Source organism: Helicoverpa zea, unplaced genomic scaffold (genome assembly GCF_022581195.2).
Source record: "Helicoverpa zea isolate HzStark_Cry1AcR unplaced genomic scaffold, ilHelZeax1.1 pri_000116Farrow_1, whole genome shotgun sequence".
NCBI lineage: Eukaryota > Metazoa > Arthropoda > Insecta > Lepidoptera > Noctuidae > Helicoverpa > Helicoverpa zea.
The window spans coordinates 1-25,017 of record NW_025899719.1 but is presented as its reverse complement, the minus strand read 5'-3'; the positions used below and the strand labels follow the sequence as shown (position 1 = coordinate 25,017).

Sequence of the window (25,017 nt, the reverse complement as noted above, 5' to 3'; positions counted from 1 at the left end):
CCTTATCCCCGGACTCATTTCGGCATTTGTCCGCAGGTGCCGAAGTGCCGGGAGGCGCCACCATCGCCATCCAGTGCTCTGCTGGAGCACCGATGGTCGCGGAGGCGAACGCCCCAGCAGCAGAAGATCCAACATGCCGAAGCCGGGAGTTCGCGGCTCAGGTCGCGACCCCCCGCGCTCCCCCTCCCCCCCCGCGCGACCGCTAGCGCACAGAACGACATCGCTGCCGGATCTCGGTGGCGAGTCGCACGACGCGCCGCAGCGGCCCGCTGAGGTGAGAAGAGGACCAAGCACCCGCGGCGACATCGCCCACCCTGCTGGCAGTGGCAGTACCAGCAGTGGAGCGAATACCGCCGCGAGACACAGCGTCCCCAAACGCCCTACAAACTTTCGCCCGGTGCCATCGCACCCCCCGGGACCAGCAACAGTGGGTCGAGCGCAGCAAGTGCGCGCCCCCCCACCGCAACCTCGCCCCTCCGCCGCGAAACAAGCGCGTCCGGATACGCAGCCCGCGAGTGCCGTCACGTCCCCCGCGCGCCCCGCGCCCTCGGACGCAGTGCCGCCGCGTTCCGACGCGCCGCCCGCGCGCTCCGCCACGCGCCCCGCCGCGAGTGTGACTAGTGCGCGAGTCGGTGGGCAAGCTGTGTGCTCAGCAGCACCCCCCGCGCGCCCCGCCGCACGGTAGGCACTTTAAGATCGACGTGTAACATTTCGTTACGAACGTAGAAGGGCGCTCCGGTTATTCTACGGAAATACTTGTTCTGCAGGGTCTGCATTCTGTGGATGAAGCGGGGTTTTGCGTGGGCAAAGATGGCTCCCGCATACGTCATGATGGGACGGATCACACCTGTGTACAGGCGCAGTTTAGCTTTAAGAGCTAACTTACTTGACGCATTGGTCAGGAAGTAGAGGCGGCTCATAGCGAAGGCGGCTCTGCCGCGGGCCGCTTTGATGTGTGGAGCGAACGTGAGATGTTTATCTAGGATTACTCCTAGATATTTGGCTTGCTCTTTCCAAGGAGTTCCTTAACCTGAGTTATTTCCATTGTCTGTGAGACAATGGGATTAGGAACAATGGTCGAGTGCAGCTGGGCATCGACCATTGTATTGGGGATTACCGTTTCCGCTAATGCGGTGGTTTTCCCCGAAGAGACGATTATAGGCTCAACAATGGGGCGCGACACAGATGCGCCGGCCTCCTTTGTTGAGCCGTTATCGGTGATAATACAATAGCGCGCTAGGCGCGGGTCCTTGATATCAAGGTTGTTGATCATGTCGCCATATTTGGCGACAATGTCTTGGTCCTTGAGGAGGACCTCGAAGAAGAATTTATAGACTTCGGTAGTCATTTTCCCGTGAGGGAAGAGGGCTACCGAGCTAAAAGAGATGGGGGCCTAATTATAAAAACCTAAGACCTATTTCCTATCTCCCCGGGTGGATGGGCCCGGGGATGTGTAACCCTCCCTGCCGGGTATAGGCAGGGAGGTGAGTACCTATTGGTGATCCCTAAGCTTGTAAACCGTTCGCCAGTCTTATTGTGCGAACGGGCCCTAGCCAGTCTAGTGCGAAGGGTATAGAGATACCCAACCGACACCAGGTGTGTAGCTGTGAAAGCAAACCAGATGCAAGGCACGACTAGGAGATCCCCCAAGGCCGAAATCCGAGCTCCCGTCCAATTGACTGCCTTGCCCTGAAGGGGTTCGGCGGGTGTGATTGGGTCAACACCCTCTCGGCTTCGTTGGCACCGTATGGTTTCAACCGAGAACCACGAAACTGTGGCTTTTACCCAGAAGGGGTCAACTGAATTTACTTGACACAAACGTTTTAGAAACAGGATAATCGTCCGCCGCTTTGAAAAAAGCAGCTTTAGATTGATATATTTGTAGTCGGCAGAGCGACTACGGTGAGCGTTACGTCGGGCGTAACAAAGACAAAAAGTCGTAAACGGGCGAGCGCAGAGCGACACGTCCGTACACGACGAGAGTCAGAAGTGGAATCACCAGCGGCTTCGCGTGTTCCGGGCCTTTATTTATACACGACGCGACGGAGAGCTCGGCGGGCGGCGGCGGGGAATTCTATCCGGAGTGAGCGGGGAGAGGTGAAGCGTTCGTTATGGGTTGATTTTAGGCATTTAATCTATGATTTTTATGATTGACATAGTACACGGTGTACATGGTGTTATACACCCTGTATGTTTTTTTTTTTTTTTTCTGTATTAATTCATTAATCCATTAAGGGGGTATCATAACTTTGATAATAGTAACCTAATAAATGAATGAAAATATATCTTAAGAATAAAAATAAAAAGTATATATACATATATATTACATGCTTTTTATCCATCTATCTATCTATCTATCTATTTATATATATATATATATAGGACTGTGATATATATAATAATGTAAGCAGCTTAAATTTTGACAAAATAAATTCATACAGAGTGTTTTCCAAAACCTTATCCCGGGGGCATCGTCATGACGCTACTATAGTAGGTATTAAATTAAATTACATGAAAGGTAGGTAGGTAGGTAGGTAGGTAGGTAGGTAGGTAGGTAGGTAGGTATGTATGTATGTATTTATTTATTTATTTATTTTTGGATGTATATGTATGTATGTATGTATGTATGTATGTATGTATGTATGTATGTACTTACGTACGTACGTACGGCTGTTTTTTTGAAGCGCTCTACGAGCGCCGCGTTTGAGAGCGCGTACACTCCCGCTGAGCATCTTGTTGCCGCCGTTTGATTTTCTTCATTTGTTGTTGTTGTTGTTGACAGAGACTCGAGACACTGTGAGCGAGCGCGCAGCGCCCTACTTCCCGAGGACGACGATGTACGCTTCGAACGTAAGCGATGCAGGCTAGCTTGGCTGTGAGGAGCGCGCACGGTTCACGGCGGGCGACGTCGACGTCGACCACGATCCGAGCGATGTGGTGTAGTAGGTACACAAGGTGGGTGGATGGTGTTTAGTTCCACTACACAAGCGCACACTTGCCACCGTCACACACACACACATCACATCACATTGACAGCGCGCTGCACGGATGTTGTGGATGGACGTGCTGAGCCGGGCCGAGCCGAGCCGAGCCCGAACCGAGCCGGCGCAACGTCCGCGCCGGCTGCCGCTTCCGTCGCCGCGTTTCGCGTCGCCGGTAAACCGGGAACGCCGCGCGTCAGATGTTTACTTCTTGGCTGCGGACGCTTTCTTGGCTGCCGGCTTCGATTTAGGGGTGGCGGCGGCCTTCTTCGGCTTGGGTGCCTTAGGTTTCTTTGTAGGCGGCTTCGCGGTCTTCTTAGCCTTAGGTGCGGCGCCTCCCTTGGCCTTGGCCGGAGCGGCGGCCTTCTTGGGCGCCGGTTTCTTCTTAGCGGCGGCGGCCTTCTTGTCCTTAGCGGCAGCGCCGGCGGACGACTTCGCCTTGGAGGGCGAAGCCGATGCGGCGGACGCAGATGCAGCAGCGGCCGCGGCCTTCTTGCTCTTGGCTCCGGCAGCTGAAGCGGTAGCCTTCTTGGTCTTCGTGGCTGCGGAGGCCGCGGCCTTCTTGGGCGCAGCGCCCGCTGGTTTCTTGGCGGCGGCAGATTTCGATTCGAGCTTGAAAGAACCGGACGCTCCCTTGCCCTTGGTCTGGATCAAAGCGCCAGACTCGACGGCGCTCTTCAGGTATTTCCTTATGAACGGAGCTAGTTTCTCAGCGTCTACCTTGTACTGAGCGGCGATGTACTTCTTGATCGCCTGCAGCGAAGATCCGCTGCGCTCCTTCATCTCCTTGATAGCGCTGTTTACCATCTCAGATGTTTTAGGATGGGTGGGCTTCGCCTTCGGCTTCTTCGCACCGCCAGCCTGCCTCGCCTGCTTCTTCGCCGGTGTAGCTGGAGCCGGAGCTTCGGTTGCGACTGCTGTGTCTGCCATTGTTTACAACGCACGAGATCAACACCAACACGTACACACGAACTATATAGTAAGTGTAATACACAACAAGTTACTTGGGTAGTAGTTTAGTGAGAGACTTAGATGTCGCCACTTATAGGTTTTTCAAATTTCGAACGCGTACGCCGAACGACGACGAAACTTTACCGTAACGAGCGCCTCTGTGTCGCGGGCGGATTTCTCTTTGGGAGGCTCGAAAGTTTTCACTAACACGTATCTAATAAAACAAATTTTTCCAATGTTTATCGTCGCGGCGGACGCGTACAGCGATCGGATTAGGATAATACATGAACTTGACGAGGTCGTGGCGCCTGTGCGAACGCGAATAGTGCATAATAGGAACCGGGGCGGTTGTTTATTTCGGCGGCTGGTTACCGAGGCACCAGTGGGTCCAGTTCAAAATGTTATTTTCTCTATAAAAGTGATAGCGAGTGACGATCGAGGTCGACCCGCCAACAAGGAGGATATCGAACTTGTGTGGTAACAGGACCCCGTCGATATTCGCCAGTTACGCGAACGCATTATCGACCTAAAAGTGAAGCGTCGTAAAACACGGCGAGCTCCGCGTCCGCTAAGGACGGTCTCGAGGCTCCGCGTCCAGGACGTGCAACCAATCGGTAATATATTTTGCTTTGTTCTTCTTGTTTATTATCGAAAGAGAAAAGTGCCCTTCGACAGGTCAGGACGGGTAGCAGCCTGCGCTGCACCGTCCTCCCGCAGGCACCGCACAGAGTACCTACCTAACGCCGCGCATTCGAAGACACGGCGACGACGGCGAACTCCCAACTTGGTCCGTGAGTCCGTCGGTTCGTCGTTCTTGTTGTTATTTATTGATTTTCTATTTATTACCTGCATCGGTAGTACATAAATAAATCGAAAACATCGAGACTACACCTAGGTATGATGTGATGTATTTACCTACTTGACGTTGATTATTATGTACAGACCTGTATAATATGATAATACCTACGCTAGTGAATAACATACTCCGACGGCATTTTTCAGCGGCAGCAGCTGTGGCGGCGGCGGCAGAGGCGGCAGCGGCGACGGCAACGGCAGCAGTGCAGCCAGCCAGCCAGCAAACAAGCAAGCAAGCAAGCAAGCAAGCAAGCAAGCAGCGACGACTACGGACGGGATTGATTGCGGTGCGGCGCCGCGGCGGGCACGAGTGAATTTAGAAAACAACAACAATAGCAATAGCATAGGAATTAGGAGGTACAAACATTGTATAATATAGTAGTTCGAATATATTACTAGAATACGTATGTACCTACCTATGTTTAAGTTTATTTACCTACTATAGGATATAACATTTATTATTCTTTTAGTACAAGTACCTATGTATTTTATACTTACACACATAATATACTTACAACGTTATGTCGGTTTTTAATTTCATTTACCCTTCTTCCTTTCTCCACACAACAGCTAAGTAGCTACTAGGTAACAGCGAGTAGTCCACATTCTATATTATAATATGTAGGTATGTATATAATGTAACAAAACCGTTTTTAGTTATTTTTATTTAGTGGCTACTACTAAGGACCCACCAAGAATATGTGTGTATGTTGTTGTACGTTTTTAGACGAACTCTGGATAAAGAAACATATTTAAAATATCGAATCGTATGCGGCCCTGAAAAGGGCCTTTTTTTAATGTGGCGCATATCTACATGCACCTACGTATGGTTGAACGAGGCATGAATCGATACATTACTGTGTACACATAGAGAGTACACGAACGCACGACGCACCCGCGTCCACCATAGTGTAGGTTCTGTAGAATAGCTGGTCGACGGACGACACGTAGGCCGCGGCGGATAGACACGGTCTAACCTCCGAAACCGTACAGGGTGCGACCCTGGCGTTTCAGAGCGTACACGACGTCCATGGCGGTGACGGTCTTCCTCTTGGCGTGCTCGGTGTAGGTGACCGCGTCGCGGATCACGTTCTCGAGGAACACTTTGAGGACACCGCGAGTCTCTTCGTAGATCAGACCGGAGATACGTTTCACGCCTCCTCTGCGAGCCAGACGACGGATGGCGGGCTTCGTGATACCCTGGATGTTATCACGAAGTACCTTCCTGTGGCGCTTGGCTCCTCCTTTTCCCAGACCCTTTCCTCCCTTACCGCGACCGGTCATCTTCTCGGTTAGTTTGTAGAATTTACGATAACACAACGAACGAACAGCGAAGCACCACGATCGAGTGCCGCACGAGTACTGGCTAGCGGCTTCGCGTGTTCCGGGCCTTTATTTATACACGACGCGACGGAGAGCTCGGCGGGCGGCGGCGGGGAATTCTATCCGGAGTGAGCGGGGAGAGGTGAAGCGTTCGTTATGGGTTGATTTTAGGCATTTAATCTATGATTTTTATGATTGACATAGTACACGGTGTACATGGTGTTATACACCCTGTATGTTTTTTTTTTTTTTTTCTGTATTAATTCATTAATCCATTAAGGGGGTATCATAACTTTGATAATAGTAACCTAATAAATGAATGAAAATATATCTTAAGAATAAAAATAAAAAGTATATATACATATATATTACATGCTTTTTATCCATCTATCTATCTATCTATCTATTTATATATATATATATATAGGACTGTGATATATATAATAATGTAAGCAGCTTAAATTTTGACAAAATAAATTCATACAGAGTGTTTTCCAAAACCTTATCCCGGGGGCATCGTCATGACGCTACTATAGTAGGTATTAAATTAAATTACATGAAAGGTAGGTAGGTAGGTAGGTAGGTAGGTAGGTAGGTAGGTAGGTATGTATGTATGTATTTATTTATTTATTTATTTTTGGATGTATATGTATGTATGTATGTATGTATGTATGTATGTATGTATGTATGTACTTACGTACGTACGTACGTAAGTAAGTACGTAGATAGATAGATAGTTAGTTAGTTAGTTAGTTAGTTAGTTAGTTAGTTAGTACAAAGATGAATGTGTGTTGTTGCTACGTTTTTAAGACACGTCCGATGTAAAGAAACATTTTCAACTGTCAGAATCATATGTGGCCCTGAAAAGGGCCTTTTTAGTGTGAGCGCGCACCGCCGGTCAACCGTTGATCAAGCGCGGGACACCTTAAGCACGTTCGCCTCTGATCCTGCGAGCGAGCTGAATGTCCTTTGGCATGATGGTGACACGCTTGGCGTGGATAGCGCACAAGTTGGTGTCCTCGAAGAGACCGACGAGGTAAGCCTCGCTGGCCTCCTGAAGTGCCATAACAGCGGAGCTCTGGAAGCGGAGATCGGTCTTGAAGTCCTGGGCGATTTCACGCACGAGACGCTGGAAAGGCAGCTTGCGGATCAACAGCTCTGTACTCTTCTGGTAACGACGGATCTCACGGAGAGCCACAGTGCCGGGCCTGTAGCGATGGGGCTTCTTCACTCCGCCGGTGGCCGGTGCGCTCTTGCGCGCCGCCTTGGTGGCGAGCTGCTTCCTCGGCGCCTTACCGCCGGTGGATTTGCGAGCGGTCTGCTTAGTACGTGCCATTATTAGACAATACAACAGCGAACTGACTGTACAAACACAACAATAATGACGAGAAAACTGATCGTGAACGAGCGGACCTCTACGGTTCGAACGTGCGTGAGAGAATAAAAATCCAGAAGTTTTTTTTTTTTTTTTTTTTTTTTTTTTTTGGTATGGCATCTCGCAGTTCAGCCTAGGAGGCCGTGTACTGCTTAACCGGACTTTTCCCTGTGGATGCCTAGAATTTAAGGCCTCCAGCCAGGGGCGTAAAACAACTTATAAACTAAGCGACTGCGCTAAGGGTACCCCCTGTGGGGTCGGACCTCGGCTTAGGGCGTCGCTGGGGAGGCAGCAAAGGGACAGGCTGGATCATATGATCATTATTATTAAATGGGGAATTTAAAGCTACTGGCTCAGCTCGCGGGCTGGCTCGATGAGCAAGGGTCGGGAGGACAGAGAACGGGACGTCGCGGCGGACCTCGGCGGCGAGGTTTGTACGAACGCGGTTTGTGTTTGTATAGGGTGCTAGTGAGTTTACTACTCTCTTGGAGGACAGTTATCTCATCGTCAGGTTCTAGAAGGGCATGCCTAGGGCGGCGAATCCTACTGATGCGGGAGGGAGTGTAATTACTGGCTGACACGATAAGTGAGTTATCGTGTTTCTCAGCGCGTTCGAAGTACCGTATGGCGGCACGCTTCATATACTGGCGGATGGTAGGGATTTTTAAGTCGACATGAAGAATCTCATTTCGAACATAATAGGGAGCTCCTGTGATTTTCCGTAAGGCACGGTTTTGAAGGGCTTGCATTCTGTGAAGGCGGCGATGGCTTGCCTGTGCGAACACAGGGCAAGCATACATCATGACGGGGCGTATGCACGATCCGTAGAGGCGTAACTTGGATTTAAGAGATAATTTGCTCTTTGAATTGAGCAAGAAGTGCAATCTGCCGTACACAAAGGCTGCTCTAGAGCGCACCTTACGTATGTGCTCGGCGAATGAGAGGCGCTGGTCTAAGATTACACCTAGATATTTGGCATGCTCCTTCCAAGGAATCGGCCTACCAAACATGGTGACTGACGGGGGCGCGGGAGGAAGCCTACGGCGGGGGCTCGAAAAGAGTATGGCCTGGCTTTTGTCGGGGTGGAGTTCGATTCTCCATAGCCTAGTCCAGACACCTAGGGTGTTGCAATAGGCTTGGAGATGTCTCACTATGGCGGCTGGGCTGCGGCCTGAGCAGTAGATTGCCGTGTCGTCGGCGAATAAGGCTAATTGAACATGCTTGTTCTTAGGAATATCGCTAGTGTATAGCGTGAAGAGGATGGGGGAGAGTACCGAGCCTTGTGGGACGCCAGCTTTTATAGGGTGGGCCGAAGAAAGAGTGCCGTCTATGCGATAGCGAAAGGTGCGATTCGACAAAAAGTCTCGTAAGATGACGACGAGACGGTCTGGGACACCGAGTTGGTAAAGCTTGTAAATCAAGCCTTTGTGCCAGACTTTGTCGAATGCCTTTGCTATGTCGAAGAGAATCGTGCCGGTGAGTTGGCCACGTTGGAATCCGTGGCTCACACCTTCCACGATGCGGTGGACTTGTTGGACACAAGAGTGATGGGTTCGAAAACCAAACTGTTCTAATGGAATAAGACTCTTTGCTTCGACGTAATCTTTGAGACGCTTATAGATAAGTATCTCGTAGATCTTGCCGAACACATTGAGTAAACTGATAGGGCGATAGCTGGACGGGTCTGATTTTGGTTTACCGGGTTTGGGAATACCGATTACGGTTGCCTCTTTCCATGCCTGTGGGAACAGGTTATGGGTCATGGCGCAATTGAAGATCGCGGTCATGAGCATTACGAGGGAGGCGGGTAGGATTTTGAACACTTTATTGGTTATTCTATCTGGGCCCGGAGCTTTACGGGGTTTGAGACGTTTGATGATCTCTGCCACTTCGTCTGGAGTGACGGGTGGCAAGGGATCGTCGGGGTCTTCTTGCGGTGGTAGGGAGGATCTGCGCTCGACCTCGGCTTCGACCTTTAGTAGGTGAGCCGGGTCGACCGGTTGGGTACTAGGCGAGCATTGAGCCTCGAGGCTGTCGGCCAGACATTCCGCTTTTTCATCGTCCTCGAAGGCGATGGAATTGTCGGGGCGTTTGATCGGCGGGGTGGAAGCTACTTCATCGGATTTGAGTTTCCTTTGAAGCTGCCAGAAGGCTTGATGAGTCGGCTCGAGTTCACTCAGCGTCTTGTCCCAGCGCGTTTCACGCATCTCAGCAAGGCGTTCCTTTACAGCACGCTGTAAGTTACGCATGTGAGACTTGTTAGCGTCGCAGGGAAAAGTACTGTAGGCACGGACAGCCGCGTTCTTCTCGGTCACCAGAGCACGCACGTCATCCGGGAGCTTGAAGCGATGAAAGCTCGTCGCTTCAACTCTACGTGAACACTTGTCCACGGTGGATTGTACGTGCTCGGTGAACGAGCCGATCGCGCCCGTCATGTCAGCGACTGAGTTGATTTCATCGGGAATTGATTCTAACTGGGCGGAGGAGGATTTCAAGCTTTCGCTTAGCATTCTCCAGTCCGTGACAATCTGGGTGGGAGGAGGGCGATCCGGGTCGAGTGGGCCTGAGCGCGAGGCTAGTTCCACAAGAACCGGTCTGTGGTCGGAGGTGAGCTCGTGTAGTACCTCGATCGAATGTAAACGTAAGTTTACGTTCTTGAGGAGCGCTACATCGAGAACGTCGGGAAGGTGGTCGACTATATTAGGAAAGTGAGTGGGATGCATCGGAGCGATGACATCGAAGTTGAGGGATTCACACTGATTAAATAGCAACCTGCCTCTTGGAGAGGTAGTGTTGCTATTCCAGGCGGGATGTTTGGCGTTTAGATCGCCTGCTATTATTACAGAGTCGCTCAGGCCTAGTAAGGCTCTGAGATCGTTCGTGAAAAGGATCGGGTCGTAGGACTGAAAGGATGAGGACGTGGGAGGGCAGTAGGCCGATACGAGAGTGATCGACTGGTGCTGGGACATGGCTAGTCGACAGATCGAGGCTTCGATGCAGCTTAAGTCGGGGGGAGTGATCTCTACACAATGTAGCGATCTTTTATAATAGATAAGCGTGCCGCCTTTGTGGCGTGTGATCCTGTCATTTCTAATTAACTTGTAGTTAGCTATATTAGGGCCGCGTACACGCGGCTTTAGGAAGGTCTCTTGTACGAGAAGAATGTCTATCTTATGGGATTGTAGGAAGGCGGAAATCTCGTCGCGTTGGCCGAGAATACCGTTGGCATTATAATAGCCAAGCCTAAGGGAATGGGGTTTAATTTTGGATGTATTATCCATTTCTATTTCCTAAAGTGAGGCAGGTTTTGAACTGCCTGGGCGACGTCTGAATACTCCTGCATAACGGAGTAGAGTTTGATAAGGTCGCCATTGCTGGCGACTATCTCCCTCGAAAGTTGTTGAGCTCTGTCGCTCGTGAATACACTGAACGTGCTCAGTATAACGTTCATAGAACTGAGCGCTGATACTGGGCTAGAAGAGGGCGCGACGGATTTGGATGGCGCTTGCGCTTGCGCGAGCTTGGCGGCTATAGGAGCCGCGGAGGGCGCGGAGGGCGCGGAGGGAAGGACGGGAGGGACGCGAGGTAAGCTCGCGGGCGCCGCGGTGGAATTATTCACCGGGGCGGGAGTTGGCTGGGGCTGAGTTGGCCTCGGGGTTGGAAAGGCTCTCTGATGGTTGAGAGGGTTCCATGGGGAGGGCCGTTGTGGGCTGAGACGCTCGGGAAGTTGAGCGGTAGGTAGCCTCGCTGATGGGCTTTCCCTTAGCTGGCGGGCGTTTGCACGCTTGGCCAGCTTGGGAGACGTTTTTGGGGCCTTTGGGCAGCCGCGGTAGTTGGCGGGATGGCCTGAGGCGCCGCAGAGTACACAGCTCGGAGGCTCGGTGCACAGAGTGCGGTCCTTGGGTCGCGGGCAGTCGGAGGTGCCGTGTTGGCCTAGGCATTTCACGCACCTAGGCTGGGCGAAACAGTTGCGCTGTGAGTGACCCCACAGTTGGCAACGGTGGCATTGGGATACAATGCCAGATCTATTTGGCTTCTCGATTGAGATGCCGGTTAAATTACACACCGATTTGATGTTAAAAATCGGGTGGATTTTGGAAGGACACGGCTCGCATACTACGAGCACCATGTCGAAGGCGTGGCCGCTGCGGGCGCGGTGCATCCTATGGACTTGCGTCGCAGGGATGTTTTGTGACTTAAGGTCACTTAAAATGTCATCCGAAGGGATTTCCTTCGGAATACGGGTAATGACGACCCGGAGAGGTTTTTCCTCAGGGAGGGAGTACGTATGGAACGAAATGTTCCTCGCTCTTAGCGCTTTAGTTATTTCCCTATAGTCGTCTGACGTAGGGAGGACGATTTTGATACCGTTGCCGGTATTGGAGGCCGATCTGTAGTTGATCTTACGATCAACACACAGCTTGGACACTTCGGTCCATTTCGCCTTGTCCTGTAAGTATACAGGCGGCGGAGGTTTGCTTTTAGGTGCGCTTTTGGGCTTAGCGGCACCTTGGGAGGAAGCGACCTGCGAGGTCGAGGGTGACGGGGCGGGGGATGCTGTAGACACAGCGGGCGGGCTAGGGAGAGGAGATGCGGCAAGGGCGATGGTCTTGCGCGCCTTGTCGTTGTTTTTGTTCTTTTTCCTCTTACCTCCCAGTACGACGGTGAAGTCTTCATCGGAGGAAGAGGAGTCAGAGGGCTCGGAGGGTTGAGCATCCTCAGGGACGGGTGAGGCAGAGCGGGAGGACGAGGTGTCCATGCATTCGGCGTCGACGTTTGACGCAGGTGCACTCGCCTGAGTTATTTCCATTGTCTGTGAGACAATGGGATTAGAAACAATGGTCGAGTGCAGCTGGGCATCGACCATTGTATTGGGGATTACCGTTTCCGCTAATGCGGCGGTTTTCCCCGAAGAGACAATTATAGGCTCGACAATGGGGCGCGGCACAGCTGCGCCGGCCTCCTTTGTTGAGCCGTTATCTATAACACAATAGCGCGCTAGGCGCGGGTCCTTGATATCAAGGTTACTAATAATGTCGCCATATTTGGCGACGATGTCTTGGTCCTTGAGGAGGACCTCAAAGAAGAACTTAATTACTTCGGTAGTCATTTTCCCGTGAGGGAAGAGGGCTACCGAGCTAAAAGAGGTGGGGGCCTAATTATAAAAACCTAACAACCTATCTCCTATCTCCCCGGGTGGATGGGCCCGGGGATGTGTAACCCTCCCTGCCGGGTATAGGCAGGGAGGTGAGTACCTATTGGTGAGCCCTAAGCTTGTAAACCGTTCGCCAGTCTTATTGTGCGAACGGGCCCTAGCCAGTCTAGTGCGAAGGGTATAGAGATACCCAACCGACACCAGGTGTGTAGCTGTGAAAGCAAACCAGATGCAAGGCACGACTAGGAGATCCCCCAAGGCCGAAATCCGAGCTCCCGTCCAATTGACTGCCTTGCCCTGAAGGGGTTCGGCGGGTGTGATTGGGTCAACACCCTCTCGGCTTCGTTGGCACCGTATGGTTTCAACCGAGAACCACGAAACTGTGGCTTTTACCCAGAAGGGGTCAACTGAATTTACTTGACACAAACGTTTTAGAAACAGGATAATCGTCCGCCGCTTTGAAAAAAGCAGCTTTAGATTGATATATTTGTAGTCGGCAGAGCGACTACGGTGAGCGTTACGTCGGGCGTAACAAAGACAAAAGTCGTAAACGGGCGAGCGCAGAGCGACACGTCCGTACACGACGAGAGTCAGAAGTGGAGTCCTTTTTCAAATCCAGAAGCGATCGTCGCCTCTATTTATACTGTACGTACTGTACTGGGTGACTGAGCGAGCGACTAGCGCCCTCTGTCTCTGTCTGGCGCGAAAATTTCCGAAATCAACAAAACGTTAAAAAAGAAAAAGAAGTTGTATTTTATAATTTTTATCCTATTCGGATTTATTTATATACTTATTTATTGTATATATAATATATATACAGTATTATATTTTTTATATTATTCGTCTATGTTGTTGTTAGTATGTATTTTATGATAACTGTGTAACGTTAGGAAGAAAATAATGCTATAGGTGCAGATCTATACATAATATGTATCACACAGGCAGTATGGTTTTATAGGGAGGTAGGGTATATTATTTATGTATTTATATACGTTCGTTTGTTTAATATCGAATTTTGACTTTGTCCGTCCGTGTAAAAACTCTTCATTCATTTATTTATTTATTTGCAACATCATTTTTCAATGGAATACGTAAGTACTAGGTGTCTGTGTATCGCAATATTGATCATGTATCTATAATAATAGTATTATTCTGTACTCCTATCTGTTATATTGCCTATACTTTGTTGTATGTCTAGCTGCGAAAATTTGTTTGTGTGTATGCGATATACTCAATATACCTCTTATATATTTATTAGGCAGTAGTAATATACTGTGTGTAAATAAACTACGTTTTGACGAGCATCTGATTCAAGAAACGTGAAATTATCATCTTTCACATGATTACATTTGTGGCCCTGAAAAGGGCCTTTTGTTTTGTTATCCAGCCATCCCCTGTGGCGGTGCGGCGGTGCGGTGCAGTCGGTGCGTGCGTGCTCGTGGCCAGATTTTCGACGTGGCGGCGGTTCGTGGCGTCTGGTGGCGTGGTTATCGAAATGCATCTCGATAAGCGCCCGTGCGTGTGCGCGTACGTACATAATAAATAGGTAAGTAAGATACCTATGTGTATATATATACGTAAACCCACACGACGACGCAATCGATCAACACTCGCATAAAACACCATGGCGCACACACCCGGAACACACGCGAACAACAAACACTGGCTCGGCGACACGACACGACACGGCGACGTCGTCCACAAACGCGGCGGTCACGAGGAGGCGTCGGCGGCTGCTTTCGCTAGCTGCCGGCCGCTCATTTAGAGCTGGTGTACTTGGTGACGGCCTTGGTGCCTTCACTGACGGCGTGCTTGGCGAGCTCACCGGGCAGCAGGAGCCTGACGGAAGTTTGGACCTCCCTCGACGTGATGGTGGACCTCTTGTTGTAGTGGGCGAGACGGGAAGCTTCGGCGGCGATGCGCTCGAAAATGTCGTTCACGAACGAGTTCATGATCGACATGGCCTTGCTGGAGATACCGGTGTCGGGGTGCACCTGCTTCAACACCTTGTAGATGTAGATGGCGTAGCTCTCCTTCCTCTTGTGCTTCTTCTTCTTCTTGTCGGTTTTGGAGATGTTCTTCTGGGCTTTGCCAGATTTCTTGGCGGCTTTACCACTTGTCTTGGGCGGCATTGTTGTTGTTAAAACACAATACTAGACGAGAGCGAGAGCGGGTATAGTGCTGACGGAACGGAGTTCGACAGCAATATAAAACGACGTCGCGATATGAACACTTCTATATATGCGGCAGCCGGCGGCGCAAACACCAAGGCATCCGCTCCGTAATCGACGAACCGGCGGACCAATCGTAGCCCTTTCAACGTCGAAAAACTGGCGGTGGGGCAATGGGTCGGGGGGCGGGAGGGGAGGGAGAGTGGAGGAGTGGGGAGGACGCTTGCACGACGAGATGTAGAGAACATTCGCTTGTAGAAAATGAATACAGTAATTATGCATTAAACACATCATACATTTTCACAGATAAATGTACAATTGTGTAATGTACATACTTAAATACATACATACATACATACATTCATTAGATAATATATATCTATAATACAGGAAATATTACCTATATATAAATGATGAAAATTTGTTTGTAATAATATATAAACTCAAAAACAACTGGACCGATTATGAGTAACAAACACATATTATGTAGGCCTACGTTATTCAGCAAACAGTACCTAGGTTTTCCTTGCTATTAATAAAAATCAGTGTTATATGTGTAGGAATAATTGAAACATATTATCTTATGTTTTTATTATTATTTCAATGAATGTGTGTTTGTATATGTATTTAAGTAGTTAATGTTAGTGATTATTTATTGGTTATATCTTCTTTCTTTTTACACAGTCTATCTGTATCTCTTTTCAATTCTAACACTCCCATAACGGGCCTGCTGGAAGAAATTTCTTGTGAGATAAGCTGTGCCCTTGTACAATTCTCTCAAATCTATTATTTATTCTTGTCTGTATTTATGTGTACATAAACTGTTAAATAAATAAATAAATAAATGAATTTACATAATTTGTACAGGTAACGTGGAAAGGCAAAGCACGGCGCGCCTGCAGCGAGGTGGTGCGCCGCGCGGCGATAGCGCGCGCGGCTACGCAGCGGCGGCGGCGGCGGCGGCAGCAGCAGCAAATGAAGGTATGTAACATGTACCTAACCTAAGAATTATCACGGCGCAGCGCAGTGACGAGTAACATCCTAGCACACGTAATTAATATGCCTAGTCTACAGCGTTGTACTTGTACGTTTTGAGACGACACTGATAAAGAAACTGTCTTTTTTTAACATTGGATTATGTATCGACGAATCATATTGTGGCCCTGAAAAGGGCCTTTTGTTTGTATGTGTGTTGCATACGAGGGCGACGAGCTCAGCGCGTCCGACGCGATACAATATTGCAATAGGTATACGAGTGCATGGCGCGAATGAATGCGCGCATGCATGTATACACCACACAATATTATCCCATCGAAGCAACGCTTAAGCCTTCTTCTCGGTCTTCTTGGGCAGCAGCACGGCCTGGATGTTAGGCAGCACACCACCCTGAGCGATGGTCACGCCGGATAGGAGCTTGTTCAATTCCTCGTCGTTGCGGATGGCCAGTTGCAGATGACGCGGGATGATCCTGGTCTTCTTGTTGTCTCTGGCCGCGTTACCGGCCAACTCGAGAACCTCAGCGGCCAGGTACTCCATCACGGCGGCCAAGTAGACAGGCGCTCCGGCACCGACGCGCTCTGCATAGTTACCGTTACGCAGCAGCCTGTGGATACGTCCCACGGGGAACTGTAGACCGGCACGGTTGGACCGGGACTTTGCCTTCCCCTTAACCTTGCCACCTTTACCACGACCGGACATTGTCAAGATTGGTTAAGAATATCACGGAAAATCACCAAGTTACGCTCTGAGTGCGAGCGCGACGACAGTCGAGTGAACAACTAATTTTTAAATCCGTTTTTTTTTTTTTTTGGTATGGCATCTCGCAGTTCGGCCTAGGAGGCCGTGTACTGCTTAACCGGACTTTTCCCTGTGGATGCCTAGAATTTAAGGCCTCCAGCCAGGGGCGTAAAACAACTTATAAACTAAGCGACTGCGCTAAGGGTACCCCCTGTGGGGTCGGACCTCGGCTTAGGGCGTCGCTGGGGAGGCAGCAAAGGGACAGGCTGGATCATATGATCATTATTATTAAATGGGGAATTTAAAGCTACTGGCTCAGCTCGCGGGCTGGCTCGATGAGCAAGGGTCGGGAGGACAGAGATCGGGACGTCGCGGCGGACCTCGGCGGCGAGGTTTGTACGAACGCGGTTTGTGTTTGTATAGGGTGCTAGTGAGTTTACTACTCTCTTGGAGGACAGTTATCTCATCGTCAGGTTCTAGAAGGGCATGCCTAGGGCGGCGAATCCTACTGATGCGGGAGGGAGTGTAATTACTGGCTGACACGATAAGTGAGTTATCGTGTTTCTCAGCGCGTTCGAAGTACCGTATGGCGGCACGCTTCATATACTGGCGGATGGTAGGGATTTTTAAGTCGAGATGAAGAATCTCATTTCGAACATAATAGGGAGCTCCTGTGATTTTCCGTAAAGCACGGTTTTGAAGGGCCTGCATTCTGTGAAGGCGGCGATGGCTTGCCTGTGCGAACACAGGGCAAGCATACGTCATGACGGGGCGTATGCACGATACGTAGAGGCGTAACTTGCATTTAAGAGATAATTTGCTCTTTGAATTGAGCAAGAAGTGCAATCTGCCGTACACAAAGGCTGCTCTAGAGCGCACCTTACGTATGTGCTCGGCGAATGAGAGGCGCTGGTCTAAGATTACACCTAGATATTTGGCATGCTCCTTCCAAGGAATCGGCCTACCAAACATGGTGACTGACGGGGGCGCGGGAGGAAGCCTACGGCGGGGGCTCGAAAAGAGTATGGCCTGGCTTTTGTCGGGGTGGAGTTCGATTCTCCATAGCCTAGTCCAGACACCTAGGGTGTTGCAATAGGCTTGGAGATGTCTCACTATGGCGGCTGGGCTGCGGCCTGAGCAGTAGATTGCCGTGTCGTCGGCGAATAGGGCTAATTGAACATGCTTGTTCTTAGGAATATCGCTAGTGTATAGCGTGAAGAGGATGGGGGAGAGTACCGAGCCTTGTGGGACGCCAGCTTTTATAGGGTGGGCCGAAGAAAGAGTGCCGTCAATGCGATAGCGAAAGGTGCGATTCGACAAAAAGTCTCGTAAGATGACGACGAGACGGTCTGGGACACCGAGTTGGTAAAGCTTGTAAATCAAGCCTTTGTGCCAGACTTTGTCGAATGCCTTTGCTATATCGAAGAGAATCGTACCGGTGAGTTGGCCACGTTGGAATCCGTGGCTCACACCTTCCACGATGCGGTGGACTTGTTGGACACAAGAGTGATGGGTTCGAAAACCAAACTGTTCTAATGGAATAAGACTCTTTGCTTCGACGTAATCTTTGAGACGCTTATAGATAAGTATCTCGTAGATCTTGCCGAACACATTGAGTAAACTGATAGGGCGATAGCTGGACGGGTCTGATTTTGGTTTACCGGGTTTGGGAATACCGATTACGGTTGCCTCTTTCCATGCCTGTGGGAACAGGTTATGGGTCATGGCGCAATTGAAGATCGCGGTCATGAGCATTACGAGGGAAGCGGGTAGGATTTTGAACACTTTATTGGTTATTCTATCTGGGCCCGGAGCTTTACGGGGTTTGAGACGTTTGATGATCTCTGCCACTTCGTCTGGAGTGACGGGAGGCAAGGGATCGTCGGGGTCTTCTTGCGGTGGTAGGGAGGATCTGCGCTCGACCTCGGCTTCGACCTTTAGTAGGTGAGCCGGGTCGACCGGTTGGGTACTAGGCGAGCATTGAGCCTCGAGGCTGTCGGCCAGACATTCCGCTTTTTCATCGTCCTCGAAGGCGAGGGAATTGTCGGGGCGTTTGATCGGCGGGGTGGAAGCTACTTCATCGGATTTGAGTTTCCTTTGAAGCTGCCAGAAGGCTTGATGAGTCGGCTCGAGTTCGCTCAGCGTCTTGTCCCAGCGCGTTTGACGCATCTCAGCAAGGCGTTCCTTTACAGCACGCTGTAAGTTACGCATGTGAGACTTGTTAGCGTCGCAGGGAAAAGTACTGTAGGCACGGACAGCCGCGTTCTTCTCGGTCACCAGAGCACGCACGTCATCCGGGAGCTTGAAGCGATGAAAGCTCGTCGCTTCAACTCTACGTGAACACTTGTCCACGGTGGATTGTACGTGCTCGGTGAACGAGCCGATCGCGCCCGTCATGTCAGCGACTGAGTTGATTTCATCGGGAATTGATTCTAACTGGGCGGAGGAGGATTTTAAGCTTTCGCTTAGCATTCTCCAGTCCGTGACAATCTGGGTGGGAGGAGGGCGATCCGGGTCGAGTGGGCCTGAGCGCGAGGCTAGTTCCACAAGAACCGGTCTGTGGTCGGAGGTGAGCTCGTGTAGTACCTCGATCGAATGTAAACGTAAGTTTACGTTCTTGAGGAGCGCTACATCGAGAACGTCGGGAAGGTGGTCGACTATATTAGGAAAGTGAGTGGGATGCATCGGAGCGATGACATCGAAGTTGAGGGATTCACACTGATTGAATAGCAACCTGCCTCTTGGAGAAGTAGTGTTGCTATTCCAGGCGGGATGTTTGGCGTTTAGATCGCCTGCTATTATTACAGAGTCGCTCAGGCCTAGTAAGGCTCTGAGATCGTTCGTGAAAAGGATCGGGTCGTAGGACTGAAAGGATGAGGACGTGGGAGGGCAGTAGGCCGATACGAGAGTGATCGACTGGTGCTGGGACATGGCTAGTCGACAGATTGAGGCTTCAATGCAGCTTAAGTCGGGGGGAGTGATCTCTACACAATGTAGCGATCTTTTATAATAGATAAGCGTGCCGCCTTTGTGGCGTGTGATCCTGTCATTTCTAATTAACTTATAGTTAGCTATATTAGGGCCGCGTACACGCGGCTTTAGGAAGGTCTCTTGTACGAGAAGAATGTCTATCTTATGGGATTGTAGGAAGGCGGAAATCTCGTCGCGTTGGCCGAGAATACCGTTGGCATTATAATAGCCAAGCCTAAGGGAATGGGGTTTAATTTTGGATGTATTATCCATTTCTATTTCCTAAAGTGAGGCAGGTTTTGAACTGCCTGGGCGACGTCTGAATACTCCTGCATAACGGAGTAGAGTTTGATAAGGTCGCCATTGCTGGCGACTATCTCCCTCGAAAGTTGTTGAGCTCTGTCGCTCGTGAATACACTGAACGTGCTCAGTATAACGTTCATAGAACTGAGCGCTGATACTGGGCTAGAAGAGGGCGCGATCGCTTGCGCTTGCGCGGGCTTGGCGGCTATAGGAGCCGCGGAGGGCGCGGAGGGCGCGGAGGGAAGGACGGGAGGGACGCGAGGTAAGCTCGCGGGCGCCGCGGTGGGATTATTCACCGGGGCGGGAGTTGGCTGGTGCTGAGTTGGCCTCGGGGTTGGAAAGGCTCTCTGATGGTTGAGAGGGTTCCATGGGGAGGGCCGTTGTGGGCTGAGACGCTCGGGAAGTTGAGCGGTAGGTAGCCTCGCTGATGGGCTTTCCCTTAGCTGGCGGGCGTTTGCACGCTTGGCCAGCTTGGGAGACGTTTTTGGGGCCTTTGGGCAGCCGCGGTAGTTGGCGGGATGACCTGAGGCGCCGCAGAGTACACAGCTCGGAGGCTCGGTGCACAGAGTGCGGTCCTTGGGTCGCGGGCAGTCGGAGGTGCCGTGTTGGCCTAGGCATTTCACGCACCTAGGCTGGGCGAAACAGTTGCGCTGTGAGTGACCCCACAGTTGGCAACGGTGGCATTGGGATACAATGCCAGATCTATTTGGCTTCTCGATTGAGATGCCGGTTAAATTACACACCGATTTGATGTTAAAAATCGGGTGGATTTTAGAAGGACACGGCTCGCATACTACGAGCACCATGTCGAAGGCGTGGCCGCTGCGGGCGCGGTGCATCCTATGGACTTGCGTCGCAGGGATGTTTTGTGACTTAAGGTCACTTAAAATGTCATCCGAAGGGATTTCCTTCGGAATACGGGTAATGACGACCCGGAGAGGTTTTTCCTCGGGGAGGGAGTATGTGTGGAACGAAATGTTCCTCGCTCTTAGCGCTTTAGTTATCTCCCTATAGTCGTCTGACGTAGGGAGGACGATTTTTATACCGTTGCCGGTATTGGAGGCCGATCTGTAGTTGATCTTACGATCAACACACAGCTTGGACACTTCGGTCCATTTTGCCTTGTCCTGTAAGTATACAGGCGGCGGTGGTTTGCTTTTTGGTGCGCTTTTGGGCTTAGCGGCACCTTGGGAGGAAGCGACCTGCGAGGTCGTGGGTGACGGGGCGGGGGATGCTGTAGACACAGCGGGCGGGCTAGGGAGAGGAGATGCGGCAAGGGCGATGGTCTTGCGCGCCTTGTCGTTGTTTTTGTTCTTTTTCCTCTTACCTCCCAGTACGGCGGTGAAGTCTTCGTCGGAGGAAGAGGAGTCAGAGGGCTCGGAGGGTTGAGCATCCTCTGGGACGGGTGAGGCAGAGCGGGAGGACGAGGTGTCCATGCATTCGGCGTCGACGTTTGACGCAGGTGCACTCGCCTGAGTTATTTCCATTGTCTGTGAGACAATGGGATTAGGAACAATGGTCGAGTGCAGCTGGGCATCGACCATTGTATTGGGGATTACCGTTTCCGCTAATGCGGCGGTTTTCCCCGAAGAGACGATTATAGGCTCAACAATGGGGCGCGACACAGCTGCGCCGGCCTCCTTTGTTGAGCCGTTATCGGTGATAATACAATAGCGCGCTAGGCGCGGGTCCTTGATATCAAGGTTGTTGATCATGTCGCCATATTTGGCGACAATGTCTTGGTCCTTGAGGAGGACCTCGAAGAAGAATTTATAGACTTCGGTAGTCATTTTCCCGTGAGGGAAGAGGGCTACCGAGCTAAAAGAGATGGGGGCCTAATTATAAAAACCTAAGACCTATCTCCTATCTCCCCGGGTGGATGGGCCCGGGGATGTGTAACCCTCCCTGCCGGGTATAGGCAGGGAGGTGAGTACCTATTGGTGAGCCCTAAGCTTGTAAACCGTTCGCCAGTCTTATTGTGCGAACGGGCCCTAGCCAGTCTAGTGCGAAGGGTATAGAGATACCCAACCGACACCAGGTGTGTAGCTGTGAAAGCAAACCAGATGCAAGGCACGACTAGGAGATCCCCCAAGGCCGAAATCCGAGCTCCCGTCCAATTGACTGCCTTGCCCTGAAGGGGTTCGGCGGGTGTGATTGGGTCAACACCCTCTCGGCTTCGTTGGCACCGTATGGTTTCAACCGAGAACCACGAAACTGTGGCTTTTACCCAGAAGGGGTCAACTGAATTTACTTGACACAAACGTTTTAGAAACAGGATAATCGTCCGCCGCTTTGAAAAAAGCAGCTTTAGATTGATATATTTGTAGTCGGCAGAGCGACTACGGTGAGCGTTACGTCGGGCGTAACAAAGACAAAAGTCGTAAACGGGCGAGCGCAGAGCGACACGTCCGTACACGACGAGAGTCAGAAGTGGAGTCGTTTTAAATCCGTTTTTTTTTTTTTTTTTTTGGTTGGCATCTCGCAGTTCAGCCTAGGAGGCCGTGTACTGCTTAACCGGACTTTTCCCTGTGGATGCCTAGATTTTAAGGCCTCCAGCCAGGGGCGTAAAACAACTTATAAACTAAGCGACTGCGCTAAGGGTACCCCCTGTGGGGTCGGACCTCGGCTTAGGGCGTCGCTGGGGAGGCAGCAAAGGGACAGGCTGGATCATATGATCATTATTATTAAATGGGGAATTTAAAGCTACTGGCTCAGCTCGCGGGCTGGCTCGATGAGCAAGGGTCGGGAGGACAGAGATCGGGACGTCGCGGCGGACCTCGGCGGCGAGGTTTGTACGAACGCGGTTTGTATTTGTGTAGGGTGCTAGTGAGTTTACTTTTTAAATCCGGGCGTCCGCGGCATTTATATACTCGACCGGCGCGTCTCACTAAGTGGGAGGGGTATGTAGCGACGAACGGGCGAGTGTAACTCGCAAAACGCGCAAGCGCGATCACGTGGACAAAAAATAAAAAAATAATAATAAAACAAACGAAAATAATTCTATTCCTAGGCTGAGCTGCGAGATGCCACTATCAAACAGAAAAGAAAAAAAAAAAAAAAAAAAAAAAAAAAAGGAGCCAAACACCACATACCTACACTACATACATGTATAACATAAAAAAAAAAATATATATATTTTTTCAAATTGTCTTTGTCCTTAGGCTTTCTTTTGCATTTCGCGCGGAAAACGGAGGCAGTACTGTCAGATTCGAATGAAGCGCGCGCTTTTTCACTTTGTTGTTCTCTGTTTTTGACGGGATTAGATTGATTTATATTGTTTTGATTAATTATTCGTACGCTTCGATCATTATTGTGTCGTGTATTTCACAGTGTTTATGTAAACAAGTGTTGTGAAAGTGTTTTTCTTTCCGATCAGGTATGCAAGTGTAACACACATAACAAACAACCTAGCCCTAGCGTAGTAAAATTATATATGTATATATAAGTAAATAATTATTTACTTATTACATTATGTATGTGTTTTTGTAGGTACGTAATTCTAGTGAGTTGTATTTAAGTTATGTATTGTTTTGTAAGTAGGTAACATAGGAACCTTATGTCAAACTATATGCTTAATACACATTTATATGTACTTGTCTTTTTCAATATATAAGATCTTTTGTACCTACATACTTAGTTCGCAATAAAGATTTTCTTGATAATTATATATCTAATGTGTGTGCGTCGTGCGTGTTTAATGGTTAGTTAGGTAGGCACCTAGTTATTTGATACGTTTTTGACTTGTCTGTTTATATGAGAAACGAATAATATTCATGATAGTATTGTTAGCCCTGAAAAGGGCTGTTTTTTTGAAGCGCTCTACGAGCGCCGCGTTTGAGAGCGCGTACACTCCCGCTGAGCATCTTGTTGCCGCCGTTTGATTTTCTTCATTTGTTGTTGTTGTTGTTGACAGAGACTCGAGACACTGTGAGCGAGCGCGCAGCGCCCTACTTCCCGAGGACGACGATGTACGCTTCGAACGTAAGCGATGCAGGCTAGCTTGGCTGTGAGGAGCGCGCACGGTTCACGGCGGGCGACGTCGACGTCGACCACGATCCGAGCGATGTGGTGTAGTAGGTACACAAGGTGGGTGGATGGTGTTTAGTTCCACTACACAAGCGCACACTTGCCACCGTCACACACACACACATCACATCACATTGACAGCGCGCTGCACGGATGTTGTGGATGGACGTGCTGAGCCGGGCCGAGCCGAGCCGAGCCCGAACCGAGCCGGCGCAACGTCCGCGCCGGCTGCCGCTTCCGTCGCCGCGTTTCGCGTCGCCGGTAAACCGGGAACGCCGCGCGTCAGATGTTTACTTCTTGGCTGCGGACGCTTTCTTGGCTGCCGGCTTCGATTTAGGGGTGGCGGCGGCCTTCTTCGGCTTGGGTGCCTTAGGTTTCTTTGTAGGCGGCTTCGCGGTCTTCTTAGCCTTAGGTGCGGCGCCTCCCTTGGCCTTGGCCGGAGCGGCGGCCTTCTTGGGCGCCGGTTTCTTCTTAGCGGCGGCGGCCTTCTTGTCCTTAGCGGCAGCGCCGGCGGACGACTTCGCCTTGGAGGGCGAAGCCGATGCGGCGGACGCAGATGCAGCAGCGGCCGCGGCCTTCTTGCTCTTGGCTCCGGCAGCTGAAGCGGTAGCCTTCTTGGTCTTCGTGGCTGCGGAGGCCGCGGCCTTCTTGGGCGCAGCGCCCGCTGGTTTCTTGGCGGCGGCAGATTTCGATTCGAGCTTGAAAGAACCGGACGCTCCCTTGCCCTTGGTCTGGATCAAAGCGCCAGACTCGACGGCGCTCTTCAGGTATTTCCTTATGAACGGAGCTAGTTTCTCAGCGTCTACCTTGTACTGAGCGGCGATGTACTTCTTGATCGCCTGCAGCGAAGATCCGCTGCGCTCCTTCATCTCCTTGATAGCGCTGTTTACCATCTCAGATGTTTTAGGATGGGTGGGCTTCGCCTTCGGCTTCTTCGCACCGCCAGCCTGCCTCGCCTGCTTCTTCGCCGGTGTAGCTGGAGCCGGAGCTTCGGTTGCGACTGCTGTGTCTGCCATTGTTTACAACGCACGAGATCAACACCAACACGTACACACGAACTATATAGTAAGTGTAATACACAACAAGTTACTTGGGTAGTAGTTTAGTGAGAGACTTAGATGTCGCCACTTATAGGTTTTTCAAATTTCGAACGCGTACGCCGAACGACGA

General features: G+C 50.6%; 7 protein-coding genes across 7 annotated transcripts; 1 reads left to right on the top strand and 6 right to left on the bottom strand.

The window, feature by feature from the left end:
* The first annotated feature begins 133 nt into the window (after positions 1 to 133).
* LOC124645601 (basic proline-rich protein-like) lies at positions 134 to 685 on the top strand. Its single transcript, XM_047185395.1, has one exon. The coding sequence runs from the start codon at positions 134 to 136 to the stop codon at positions 683 to 685; it is 552 nt and encodes a 183-aa protein (XP_047041351.1).
* Positions 686 to 2,952: 2,267 nt separating this feature from the next.
* LOC124645602 (histone H1-like) lies at positions 2,953 to 4,366 on the bottom strand. Its single transcript, XM_047185396.1, has one exon. It carries the CDS (start codon positions 3,909 to 3,911, stop codon positions 3,186 to 3,188), a length of 726 nt encoding a protein of 241 aa, XP_047041352.1. The 5' UTR covers positions 3,912 to 4,366; the 3' UTR covers positions 2,953 to 3,185.
* Positions 4,367 to 5,557: 1,191 nt separating this feature from the next.
* Positions 5,558 to 6,346, bottom strand: LOC124645608 (histone H4). Its single transcript, XM_047185402.1, has one exon. It carries the CDS (start codon positions 6,069 to 6,071, stop codon positions 5,760 to 5,762), a length of 312 nt encoding a protein of 103 aa, XP_047041358.1. The 5' UTR covers positions 6,072 to 6,346; the 3' UTR covers positions 5,558 to 5,759.
* A 617-nt stretch (positions 6,347 to 6,963) lies between these two features.
* LOC124645605 (histone H3) lies at positions 6,964 to 7,562 on the bottom strand. Its single transcript, XM_047185398.1, has one exon. It carries the CDS (start codon positions 7,444 to 7,446, stop codon positions 7,036 to 7,038), a length of 411 nt encoding a protein of 136 aa, XP_047041354.1. The 5' UTR covers positions 7,447 to 7,562; the 3' UTR covers positions 6,964 to 7,035.
* A 6,426-nt stretch (positions 7,563 to 13,988) lies between these two features.
* On the bottom strand, positions 13,989 to 14,872 carry LOC124645607 (histone H2B). The gene has a single exon (XM_047185400.1). It carries the CDS (start codon positions 14,770 to 14,772, stop codon positions 14,398 to 14,400), a length of 375 nt encoding a protein of 124 aa, XP_047041356.1. The 5' UTR covers positions 14,773 to 14,872; the 3' UTR covers positions 13,989 to 14,397.
* A 518-nt stretch (positions 14,873 to 15,390) lies between these two features.
* LOC124645606 (histone H2A) lies at positions 15,391 to 23,974 on the bottom strand. The gene is made up of 2 exons (XM_047185399.1): positions 22,658 to 23,974; positions 15,391 to 16,593 (listed from the first exon to the last, which is right to left on the bottom strand). Exon 2 carries the CDS (start codon positions 16,507 to 16,509, stop codon positions 16,135 to 16,137), a length of 375 nt encoding a protein of 124 aa, XP_047041355.1. The 5' UTR covers positions 16,510 to 16,593; positions 22,658 to 23,974; the 3' UTR covers positions 15,391 to 16,134.
* On the bottom strand, positions 23,905 to 24,981 carry LOC124645603 (histone H1-like). The gene has a single exon (XM_047185397.1). It carries the CDS (start codon positions 24,861 to 24,863, stop codon positions 24,138 to 24,140), a length of 726 nt encoding a protein of 241 aa, XP_047041353.1. The 5' UTR covers positions 24,864 to 24,981; the 3' UTR covers positions 23,905 to 24,137.
* Between the last annotated feature and the right edge of the window lie 36 nt (positions 24,982 to 25,017).